At 39.9% G+C, this 12,893-nt stretch overlaps 1 protein-coding gene across 6 annotated transcripts in view; it reads right to left on the bottom strand.

Moving 5' to 3' along the window:
- The window catches only part of LOC103379823 (pleckstrin homology domain-containing family A member 7), an 88,417-nt gene that overhangs the window by 68,172 nt on the left and 7,352 nt on the right, over positions 1–12,893 (bottom strand). Inside the window, exon 1 of one of the 6 annotated variants that reach the window (XM_025055919.1) lies at positions 1,402–2,356. The exons of the other annotated variants lie outside the window; for them this stretch is intronic. Within the exon in view, the coding sequence (XP_024911687.1) occupies positions 1,402–1,421 (20 nt within the window). The 5' untranslated portion in view covers positions 1,422–2,356. Of the gene's footprint in view, positions 1–1,401; positions 2,357–12,893 lie in introns of those variants that run through there. 6 annotated transcript variants of the gene reach the window in all.

The raw sequence follows: 12,893 nt of genomic DNA, 5'->3' as shown, positions 1-12,893 counted from the left end.
GCAGTGCACAGGGGTGAACCACGGATCACACTCTCACAATAAGGGGGAGAGAGAGGGAGAGAGAGAGAGAGAGTAAGGAGACAGAAAGAGAAAAAGACGGAGAGAGAAAGCGAGAGGGAGGGAAGCCGCTGGGGAGCTAAGAGGAGGAGGAAGCAGTAGACGGTGCAGTCGCATTCTTTTTCCCGCCTGATGCGATAGAGAAATGAAAAGAGAGAGAGAGAAAGTGAGTGAGCGATAGATCTTCAAGCCGATCTATTGCCTCTCCTTCTGTGATGAAGAAGCCTCAGACACTCCCCTTCTGCCCCTCGCCCCTCGTTACAGACATGGGTGTGACAAGCAACAGTTGGACTTTGAACTCTAAATCAAATTTATGATCACTGTAATTAACTGAGGTTGCCTAAACACGGCAAAACAAAACAGTTTTAAATGAGGTCAGAAAAAAAAAAGTTTCGATCATACCAGAGTCACATATTGACATCAGTTTTAAATGAGGTCAGAAAAAAAAATGTTTCGATCATACTGACTGGCCCCAGAGTCACATATTGACAACTAAAGGCATATCAATTTTGTGTAAAAACTTTAGGAGCCTTGCTAATCCTTGGTAAAGAACGCAGTTTATCAGGATTATAAATCTGATAGAATGTTGGCTGAGGTATGGAAAAAAATATATCAAAACCCATCGGACACAAAAAATGTATAAAACAAAAAACACTGGGGAATATAACTAAACCAGTCACTTTTACAAAAAAAAAAAATAAACCCACAACTTCAACTAAACCAGTCACTTTTACAAAAAAACAAAATTAACCCACAACATTGAATGTTCTCTGAGAACTTTCAGATCATTCTTAATGCGATTTATCACCTCACCCTCATCTACAATAAAATATTTTGCACTATCCCCGCAAAAATTTTACATTTTTACAGAGTTTATTCCAATCCAATTGGCAGGAATTTAAAACGATGTGTTGTGAAAGTCAAAACTCAATTAGAAGTTTTAAATGTGAAAGATATAGTAAATAAATGTGTTCCTGAGGTTCAACTCGCCACTAAGACTGTTCGTAGCCAACCCGACAAAAACGTGTGTATGTTTAATTTGTTTAACCAGGTAATATTAGGGCTTCGGTTTCATGTCCCCATGATTCATCTTCCTATAATCAATGTATTGTGATAAGACCTTTATTAAAGACCATTCATCATCTATTGTACCAAACTGTGACTATATGCAGTCTCACCTGCGTTACTCAGTCCCATCTGGAGAAACAAAAACACCTGATGACTAAGGGAATCCAAAACAGAGCAGGTAAAAAAAGCACAGCTGAGACTGAGGACAGATTAACAGGAAGAAGGGCTAAAAATGGACACAGACAATGCTTTTTTTGTCGCTGTCAGGTTACTCACGGTAGCTCACAGTTGGCCATCCTTGAACCTCCTGATCAGTATGTGAATCCTGTAGGTGAAGGGTCACCTCTGTGCAGCTAAACGGGGATGTGTTGTGTCCCCAGAGAGGTGGACTACTCCTGTGCCCTACTAAGCAGAGCCGCGCTGCGACCCTCCTGCAAGGACAATGCTGCTACAACCAGGGAGAAACTTGCAACACTGCCACAAAGCTGGCAAAGTGACAACTCCAGGTCAAAGTCCAGACATGTAATCTGATATAACAGAAGACTTGGCACAGGAAGGGAGAGATTTGAAATGCAGTGTAGCCACTGGACTGTTGTCAATATTTTCAGATATTAACCCTGAAACTCTGATGATTGAATGTTGCTAATTGTTGGAGTAATTGTAAAAATGTATTTAAAATGAAAATGATTTACCTAAAAAGGAAAGAGGTTTCTCCAGGGAATTAACTTAGTGTACTAAATTAGTACTTGGAGCGACACGGTATAGATGTGTACTATAATAATGATAGAGTCATTACTCTAATTACTAATCGAGTTATCAACAACCAATAACACTTACCCTAACATTACCAGCTGTCTTTTTCCTGCATCTAATCATTTATATGATGCACCTTCAACTCTTACTAACATCTTGCATCACGTTCTCTTTAGAAGTGTAAATTCCTCAGACTATTGAGATCACATTTCACAAGCCTCTGGCTTTCACATTTACAAGAAACTGTTTCCAATGAGCTGTAAAAAAAAACCACCCTCAAAGTCAAGGTAATGTTGGGTCTCTGCTTTTATTACAAAACATGGGTGTCCACCATGGGTAGGATTAACCTCTCTTCATCCAACAGCAATACACTAGTATACCAGATAGATGACTAAAGATATTGTTCACAGTTTATCATTCCATGCTAATGAGCTTTTAGTACCTAAGCATATGTTTTGAAAATCCCTTCACCATAAGCTGGAATGTGTGGCAAGAAAATATTGACTAAAGATATTGTTCACAGTTTATCGTACCATGCTATGTGCGGCAAGAAAATAACAGTATTGCTGCTGTTCTGTAGCTTCCTGGATTCTATAAGTTATTTGAATGTATTTGAAATCACAGAGTAAGAAGTAATGGAGTTATTTACTCTGCATATGAAGAAGCAGGTAGTCTCACAACCATACAATGACGGTGTTCTTGCACATCCGACACTCTGAGCAAATTCTTTTCTTATAGATTGCATGGGTGTGATTAGAACCGGGGTTCAGATTATCAGGATGTAAGAGCCTAAACCCCTCCATCACCATCAGGACAAAAAGACACACAGGACCTTTAAGGAGACGTCTACTGCCGTGGTCATGCTGTTGAGATGTAAGATCTAAACCCATATGTCTGGAAACATATGGGTTTGTCTATCATTTGTTGTCAGCAAACACCCAAAGCACTTTTTATTTTATGTGTCTGGTTTATGTTTATGCCCTGGCAACATTTTCACTCAATCGTTTATGGGGTTGTACATGTGTTGCTTGCTAACAGCAGAATTAAATAGTATGACTTCTTACTGTTTCTGATGGGGCAAAAAGGATTCTGAGTTGAGGCTGCTCTAACAGCCCCCTCTGGTGGATCATGAGGTAACTACTCATTTAACCCACCCAATTTAGTTTTTCTTCTGATTTTATCCAAGTCTTGTTTTAATTTCTGCTAAATGTTAAAAGCTTACGGGTTGAAATTTGAAAAGGATTTTAATCCATTGCTCGTGTCTGTCACTCATACTTTCTCTACACCTTCTTTAGCTCCTTCATTTCCTTCACCTTGCCAGTGAATTCAGTCAATCCTCCCTGTTGTTCTGTATTAGTTTCTCAGGAGTACTGATTATCATTACACACTGAGACTTTTGAAGAGCCACTCTAATAAGAAGAAGAACCTAAAGTCTGCATGTAAAGTTAACTGTGAAGGAGGTGAGAAGAGAGTTGTCCAGAATAATGCATCCATACAGAGAGAGCACATGTTTTGAGAATGATATGCACAGATGTTATTACTAAAATCATTGGGGGCTTTGCGGTTGTTTAACTCATGCACTTCAAAGCATGATCATCCGTCTGTGGTACAGCTTTAATAGCCTGGATGACGTAAAAGCTCCTGTGATAGTGTGTAAGACAGAGAAGCTGAAGATTGAAGAATCTGGATCAAAAAGTCCCTGCAGATATTGAAACAGAGACACACACTCACACACACGGTGGTGCTCTTCTATTTATACAGCTCCTTTGAGCTTGTTCCTTTTACCATGTCTTGAGGGCTCAAATCCCCCTGCCTCAGTCACAGAATGACACTACAATTAGGAGAGTGGTGTACGTACCAGATTAGAAGAAAAATAGATCTTTTTAAGATTTAGTCAAATTCCCTCTACCTGATCCTACAGCATCGTCTGTCTTTTTTTGGGCCATGCTGTATCACAGCAGTATTTCAGAAGCTCAATCACACCTTGTAGCACACAAAGGAAATGAATCATCAGCACCATATAAATGATGAATCAATCAATGACACTGCAGATGTAGGAACAAATAACAACAGATAAACGGGTATCACACTGAGCTCACTTGCCGGCAGAGGAGTAGAACTAGAGCAGATAGATCATCATGTTTATCCAGATCAATACACAACACAATACAGGACTAAGAGCCTCATTCACAAAAGAAACAGAAACAACGTGACTCCTCTTTTTCTCCCCTCTGTAAATGAAAGCACTTACATTCTTTCTTTTTCACACTGTGGTTCACGTAACGGTGCAGCAGTTCCTGCAGTGACGGACCGACTGACAAGATTTAATTAGTTCCCAGGGTTTAAATTATCATAATATGAAAAACTGAAACCACGGCAGACACAGGCTGCTAAATGGGCAACACGTGACCCAGACCAGACTGAAACTACCAAAACAAACAGCAACACAACGTTTTGTTCACATTCAAGAACAAAAGCAGAAGAAGAAACACATTGTATGTTCAACAAAGCCCAGTGTTCACCAACCACAGTGTGTCGTGAGAGACTTCCAGGTGCGCCCTGCTAAATTATCCAATTTTCACTCAATTAGTCTGAAAACCATTGTTTCTTTGCCACAAATATTTCATCTTTGTTCATCATCACAGTGGGGTATTTTTCATTAAATGTACTTTTTCTGACATTTTAGTTTGGTGGTGCATTTATTTGTCATTTTCTGACATTTTAGTTTGGTGGTGCATAGTGGTATTTTTCTAACTGTAAACATTTGAAACACTGACATAGCCATCAGGTAGCAGAAAAGGCACGTAGGATATGAGCTGAAAAAAGCTGAAAAATAGCTACATCGTCAGGCAGTTCATTCAACCTTAACTCCGAACAGCTACTGGAGACAGTTTTTCTCCATTTAGACTAATTCATCCCTGCACAGCTTTATTAGTCTGACCTTTTCAGGTTGTCCACAACAACTGGCTCGTCAAACAAATCCAGTTCCAGACACAAACTATGACGAGACAAACATCACAAGTTAATTATTTGAAAACAGAATGTTTCTCTTCCAGTGGAAACAAACATCGCTTGGCCTTTTCAGGTCAATTATTATTTGCTGATAAAAATCAAATTGAGGCATAAATGAATAAAAGTAAGAGTAATAAAAAGCTAACGTTAGAATTTTAATGTACTGATTCTGGACCACGCTGTCCAGCAGTGGTCAGTAAAATGATCACAGGTATGAGTCTGTGTTCCACATTATAGCAGACGAACTGACTTTACTTTCTTGACAATTACAGTAGGTGAATATGACATAAAGCGTTCTAAAAGTCCTTGCCTAAAAGTGACCTCCTTTAGTTGGCCTTTAAGGCCACTGACAGTGAATGATCCGGCAGTTTCTGCCAGCAGCAGATTAAGAGCTCACTGTCACCTATCTATTGACAATGTCATAAAAGAAAATTCAAGGCTGCACTTGACTGCTTCGACTTGAGTGTAAAACTATGTATCGGAGAGGGTCAGACACAGACAGATGGAGGTGTTGTCTGCAGACTAATGAATGTTTAATGAGTGCAAGACAAAGTGTAGCAAAGAGAGACAAAACTCAGGACAGAATTGTGTTTTCCTGGTGATTAAAATGCACCGTGCATCTCTCAGGGACTCTATTTTTACCCACAGTTCAGTGTGTTCTCTGTTGTTTCAGATGGTGGCTGTTGTATTGAGGCCTCGACGATTGTTCCACAGTGAGACGAGGGACGGAGATTTAGAAATGAAGAAAGGTCAAGAGTATATCTGTGTGCCTTTGAGCTCAGTGAAGCTCTTTTCCCATTTGAGAGAATATGAAGGAATTCTCCACCTGGCTCATCTATCTGTCACCACCCTCCCATTGTTAGGAAATGTCACAGAGTCCACAGTGAAAGTCGCTTCTGTGCTGACTGCTGTCAAGACGTTTTTTAAACATTCCTAATGGTACGTACCCCGTTGGTCAATAATCACACTTTTTTGACCCATTGTTAGCTTTCAGCTTAGCAGCGTCTCTTGCTTTAGCATTCATCAGCGTTCTGACTGTCTGTCTCTTGCTTTAGCATTCATCAGCGTTCAGACTGTCTGCGTCTGTTTCACACGTGTGTGTATTTTTTCTCTAGTTTCCATCATTATCCTGCCTTCCAGTCTTTTTTCTCAAATCAACTTAAGTTTTATTTCATAGTTTGCAGGATGTTTGTTCATTCTGTCGTAGGAGATCTCTTATTATACCAACCTCTCCTCAGGTTTTTAAAATGTGTTTATATTAACTGAAATTTCGCATTTCATATGTTTACATCTTCATATAAGTAATAACCAGGCCTTTTACTACAACTGTAGGTTTTTTTGGGTGAGTTATTTCAGGAAGTGCTGGCTGCTTCACTGTTTCACATTTCTGTGAGAGGTCCAGTGATGTAATGTTGGCCTCTGTGTGTTAAATATTTTAGCAACAACTCAGAAACCTCTCCTTTCTCAGCCGCTCTTCAGCTTTATTTTACAGTTTCACTGATCATTTAAAACCCCCCATGACAAATCACAGGCTGGAGTAGTACAACAGTAAATCATTAATACTGTGCCAACACTTCAAAGTCTCCCTAACTAACTACAGTAGTTTCATCAGTTACCATTCCAAATCGGCAAATTAGCAGATAAAATATTTTCATTTTTCAGTTAACCATGAAACACAGTACGGTAGAACGCATTACTAGTCAAATATTATGCTTCTTCTTTTTCAACAGTGGAAACTAAACATCTCAAAATAACAGTTAGTTACAGCCTCTGACCCTAAAGTTACTAAACACTAAATTAATTCAGCGTATAGCAAGTAATAAAAAAAGAAAACCCAAAACACTGCTCTGCTCTAAGGGCAATGCAACAACAGCCTTGTTCCCTGTGTTATTGTAAATAGAGTTTTTGTAGAAAAATGTCAATATGATTCACGGGCTGCAGCGTTTTCTCCCACAGTTCAACTTATGCTTCCTGTCTGAACAACAAGTCTTAAATATACAAGCTCTGTTTCACCTCAACAGCCTCTACTGCACCAAACCAAAAGCGAGTGGAACCAAGCGAGAACACAATTACAAAAGAAGTCAGTTTTGTAAATGTGATCTACTAATAGATAACAAGTCTGGAGCATTTTTAGTTTTTGAAAAATGTTTCTACACAAAGCTGAATCTGCCGCTCATCTTGTTTATGGTTTCCATCCAGGATCTGTCTGTGGAACTTGAATAATGTGACCTTTTGAAGTTTAAGTAAATTTTGATTAAATCCACTTTTTCACATTTCTAACACAATCCAGTAGTGGCCAACTCCACAGACAGGCTCTGTGTCGAACTTGAACCCGCAACCTCCACTCTAAACACAACCTGCAAATGTCATCAGCTAAAACCTGCTAAGAATAAACAAAAGCAGAGAGAAATTCTAATAATTTCCATTCTATATGTTAATGAAGGAGAGCAGTCATCCACACAGGCAGAGATCATTAAAACACATTTAATCAAACAAAGATTTTGCTTTTGATTAAAGACAAAATAAACCATACACACTGAATCAATAATCAAGTTGGCAGATCAAACCACGCTCAGCTCTGTAAAAACACAAACAGCAGCACTCATGTTTAATTCATACGGTATTCTGCTGTTTCAAGGTTTTCCTTGGGCCACATTCAGTTTTGAGGATGGATTTGGCCGAAGTTATGTTTGTATCATCCCACAGCACAAAGACTGGCATCTGTTTAAACAAACAAGTGCGACAGAAAAAAGAGGAAATTGTAACTCAGGAGATACTTTGCTTTGAGTTTTTTGGCCAAACAGATGACAGTCTGAGCCTGGATCTATAAATTTAGACATAAAATAGGAGGTTTATATATTAATAAACCATCAAAGAACATCTTGCCATCTTTGATTCGTCACTCTCTTGTGTCCTGCAGCCGTATGAAATAATGCGAGCAGCTGGTAGAGACTGAAGAAAGTTCTGTGAATGTCAGTGACGCTGTCATGCACCTCTTGCTGAGCTGAATCTGTCATTTGCCTGCAAATATAGGTGTGTTTTACTGTAAATTAGTTTTTCTTTTTGCCCATACTCTAGGTGTGTTTTACTGTAAATTAGTTTTCTTCTTTTTGATGTGTACGAGCCGGCATCATTCCGGATTCTGGACCAGCAAGCAGACACATCCTGTCTACTTTTATGTGTCTCCTGTAGCATCCAAATCCATAAAGCTGAAAAACAAGCGCCCACTACTCGCTTTATTTTGTGTCAACATCGCTGTGTACTTTACCAAAAACACAGAATATTACAAACTGTAATCCTCAGGCACCACACCTTAAAACATCTACTCAAACTAATAGATGTATAATCCATACACAGCTGGTAGCCATTGTGTGCTACGGTGCAGTAATTCACAGCAACATTACCTGGGGTCACAGGTCAGATCCCATGTTGAAAACTCGTGATCTTCTACGTTGGTGACCACCCTGGCCGTCCTGGGCCACACCGTGTGGCGTTTGATGGTAACAAGCTCATGGCCAGGCTCTCCTGCGGGGTCACGGCTACAGCAGGTGCCCATCACGACACAACAAAGACCTTTTCTGGATTATCAAACACTCTGGTCACTAAAGTCTAAGATGACTTGTTGTCCTCCCGATTCAGTTTTGCTTTTTCCCAGTTGTCACAATCATCCACATCCATGTCCCTTGGATAATTTAGTAGTCTCTTACTTCCCTCTCAATATAGTTGTTGCTGCTGTTTTTTTTCTACCTTGAAGTGCCACTCTGTTCTCTCCTGTTCCACTTGCCTCCAACCTCACCAGTGCTCCTCAAACGATTTCTGCATTTCCAGACCACATTGCTAATGTTTTGGTGGCCTGGCAGTCTCAGCCTCCTACCAACACTAACAGAAGAGCTACTGTCTCCCACAAGCAGCCAGACTTTAATGACCACAACTTTGCATCAACCATCTTGTTGTTTCTCTCACTCGCTGTTTGTGTTTGTGTATTTCAATCCCTCTTTTGTGTCGGTCCTCCTTTGCTCAGTGTGTCACACAGATGGAACGCCCCCCACACTTTCCCAGCTAGAGCGTTGCTTATGGTCCGCAGACTAAAGTCATGCAGAGAAGAGCGAGACTGTGGAGTTGTGTGGGCTTGTTGTGTGAAGAAATTTCAAAAAGCCCAGTGAGCACTCCAGCAATGTTTCCATTTGTCGGCTCAACCTTTCAGCAGCAGACACCTGCTTTTTTGAATCAACAGTCAGGGTATTGTAGTGTGGATATCAGCTCCACCGTGGAGCTGTACACCTCCAACAGCCTCTGTTGGAACAACAGAACAATCTTTCCTCTGACGATGTCAAATTTGATTACTAGTAATACAAAGGTCTTGTCCTTCAAACATAAACTAAACCTAGCTGATTACTGGACCTCCAACTTACTTCACAATGCCATTTACAAGCGTCTGTGTACCTTTAAGGTACATTACTGCCACCTACTGGGTCAACTTTGTATCAGTAAACATTTAGACAAGGACATGAATTTAACACACAACACTAAAGAGAAAAAGATGAAGATGAAGACGCTTGTTGTCTAAAGACAACAAGCGTCTTCATCTTATCTGCATCATCATCCTCCACTCTCTGTTAACAAAAACCACTGTGGCTTCTCCATGCTGCGTCTTTGTACATTTGTTTAATCCAACTATGTGGTACATAGGGGTGAAACCGAGGCCACGTGGTAAATTGAGCAGAAAGCCCAGATGAGATGTAAAAACACATTTTTCATCATTGTAATTAAGTCCCAGTGGTCAGAGGCAGCTGCCCAGGAGAGAACATGTTGATGTGTTTACTGCTACACTTCCTTCACAGACGGCTGCTAACCTGTCCCACGCTCATCGCTCATGTTACTTGTCTACAAATGTGTTGCATGACTGCTATTTACAGAGCGCCATAAAGTAGAGAAAGTGTACCAGCGAAAACACAAATCAAAGTATGGAGGAAAGACTGGGAATAAAAAGAGCAGTCTGGAGGTAAGCAGACCAAAACAAGACAAAACAGCAGCTCCGACTCTGCTAACAAGGCTGGATGTTGCTGCAACTGTTCAATGCTAATAAAGATGACGCTTGGCTGAAGAAGGAAAATCTGGGTAAAATATCAAGTAGTTCATCAAAAGTTTTATCTACATCAATACCTAAGAAGACAAAAGAAAATACACTGAGACTGAAACAGTAGCGACCAGCAACCAATCAAATATGAAGACTTCTCTGGATGACCTATGAAGAAAGGTCATCAAGAGACAAAAATACATAAAAACCTCACCAAGCGTTAACGCATAGGTCACTCGGTGAGATCTGAAACTTCTGTCAGTCACCACAGGAAATCATTCTACAGCTCTTTATGATCTATTGAAGCAGTGGATTCCATAAAAAGTACAATTTTGTTTTAAAATTGGCAGAAATTCACGCAAAATAATTCTATTAAAAGTTAAGGCAACAGTTTTATCTGTAGGATTGAAATCAGTGCTTTGTGGAGGCCAGTCCACATGTTTACATTAGTGAGAGTTCTTCACCACAGCTTGTTCCTCTGTAGGACTTTAGTGACTGTTCCTAAACTAAAACTAAACTTTAGCATCACCTGGACTAGGACATTACCTTCTTTAGCATACAAGAAATAATGAATCTCAAGCTTTCTAAACAGGACGGTGCAGTACGTTCAGACATGGCCTTTTCAAAAGTCTGTGCTTTATATTGAAGCATCACGAGCGTCAACATGCCCTGAGAGGGTTAATATATGTAGGAAAATATACGTAGCACACACACCGTCGACAGGCATAGTTGAACAATGACATGCAGGTATGTTGTAATGTTAGGGTTGTGTTGGTGCTTAGCAGCGATGAGGCTTCACCAGCCGTTACACTCACTGCATGTCAAACTCATTATCCCATCAACAAACACACACACACACACTCAAATAAGCCCTCCACTAGGAGGCACACCTACAAGGCAAAATAAACAGTCACTCCATTCAACAGCCTTCATTCTGACAGTGTTTATCTGTGTTTATCTGTTTGGATTTAAGTCAGCAGACCAAAGAAAGGTGACACCGTTTTCCCAGGCCACCACAGGACGAGCAGCAGTAACTTTCAATTCATCATTAAGTCTAAGGTGTGATTTGATGAGTGTAAGTCATCAGCTGGAGTGTCGTGCATCAAACATCCTCCGTTAGACTGAAGAATCACTTATGATACATTCGTCCTTTTTTATCAGGGGTCAGCACAACGGTAGCAGTCCACACAGTGACGGTCCATACTCTTCCAACTTTGGATTTGGGGACTAGGATGTAAATTAAATACTTTTTTTATTTTACTTTTTTAACTTTTTATCTGTCATTTAGGGACACGTATCTTTTCTCTCATGGGTCATAATTTCCACAGGCCAAATAAGAGAAGACACAAAAAGCAAATAAGTCATTCAAGAAACAAGCAGAGTTAATGTTAACATCACCTCCACTCACAGCTCTTCAGAGACGCTGTTTATTAAGAAACTACTTTATCAGTGTTTACTGGTTTTAATTATCCGCTCCATTTGTTTTTGAGAGCAGAGAAAGGATCCTGCCAATAAAAAAGAAAACCCAAACCACTAAGAGCAAAGTAATTCGTGCAGGTGGTAATTACTTTAGAGATGTTAAGGACAGCGATTCCCACATTTTATACATCACCAATCTCTCTCTTTTACCCTGCTGCTGACATGAAGATTTCAGATGGCAAAGAAAATCACATTTAACTGCCACACAATTACACATATTTTCGAGATTAAAAACAGATATTACAGATTCATTTCTGCAAGGACTTCCAAAAACACAAGCTTAATGTTTGTGGGAACAAATGTGAAGACAGCGTGAGAATGATTTACCTGCCCGACACCTCTGAGAGTTACTCATTTACCTTCAAATCTAAAGTGAGCTAAATGACTGACAAAAAGACTGGAGTCAGTTAAAATAAATTTTTAAAAAGCAGCACTTCCTGAAGTTGCTGATTCAGCAGGAGAGCAGGTGTCTAATGTAAATGTAGTAACTGGAGGAAATGTCGTTAAAATGTCACGTGAATCCACAGCTTAAAATGAATGCTGACGAAACACTGCCTTCAACTTTCCTGCTGTTCACAACACTCGAGGAAAATAACAGAAGAAAAAACCCCGACGGAGAACAAAGCTTTTTCTTCCAGCCTTTATTTGTCTACTGTGGAACTGTCAGTACTTTGGTTCTGCGGTGGCTCCACTGCAAAACAAAGACTTTTGTTTCCAGTTGAGGACAAAGAGATGTCAGTGTGTACAACCCAAGCCTGTGTTCTACCACTGGTAAAATGTGTCATCAGATTTATTCACAGGGTCAGATAAAATAATGTGGAAAACCTTTCCTCCAGAAAACGTCCTTTCTGTGTCAGGAAACTGCTCTGAAGCGTCCATTCAGGTGTTTTCACTGCCGTCCACCGTGACCTTCTCTGACGTACACACACACACATATATATTTAGTCCATTCAGTGTTTGTTAATATGTTGCAACCTCCGCGTGTCTCCTGTGACAAAAAGCTCCTTTCACACTTATATCCTCCATTACATCTGAGTCTTTCAAAAGACGGGAGCATTTTTGCTATGACTCATCAATGTTTTTTTGTTGTTTTTTTTTTTAAATCCTTGGGTCCTATGTCCTATGTCCTATGTCCTTAAAAGGTTTGGTAATTTTCTGAATGATTGCATCTTCTTTGTTGTATATATTAATTAAGGGAGGTTCAATACAACACTGTACACATCTGACTTAAGGAATTAAGAAGAAAGTGTCCATTCCAATTCAATCCATAAGCACAAACTACTATATACGTAAATGCACCAGTGAACTTGCCCTAAACGGGACACAGTTGATAACGCTTCAGTCACGTAAACAAAAGCTGGAACCTGAGTGACAGTCAATTGGCCTAGTGCTATTATCCTTTCAGCTTTTTAGCTGCAGAGAAACCAAACATTAGTTTCCATCAGTG

This window comes from Cynoglossus semilaevis, chromosome 6 (assembly GCF_000523025.1).
Source record: "Cynoglossus semilaevis isolate Cse_v1.0 chromosome 6, Cse_v1.0, whole genome shotgun sequence".
NCBI classification, from domain to species: Eukaryota; Metazoa; Chordata; class Actinopteri; order Pleuronectiformes; family Cynoglossidae; genus Cynoglossus; species Cynoglossus semilaevis.
The sequence above is the reverse complement of the archived record's forward strand: the minus strand, read 5'-3'. Positions and strand labels throughout refer to the sequence as shown.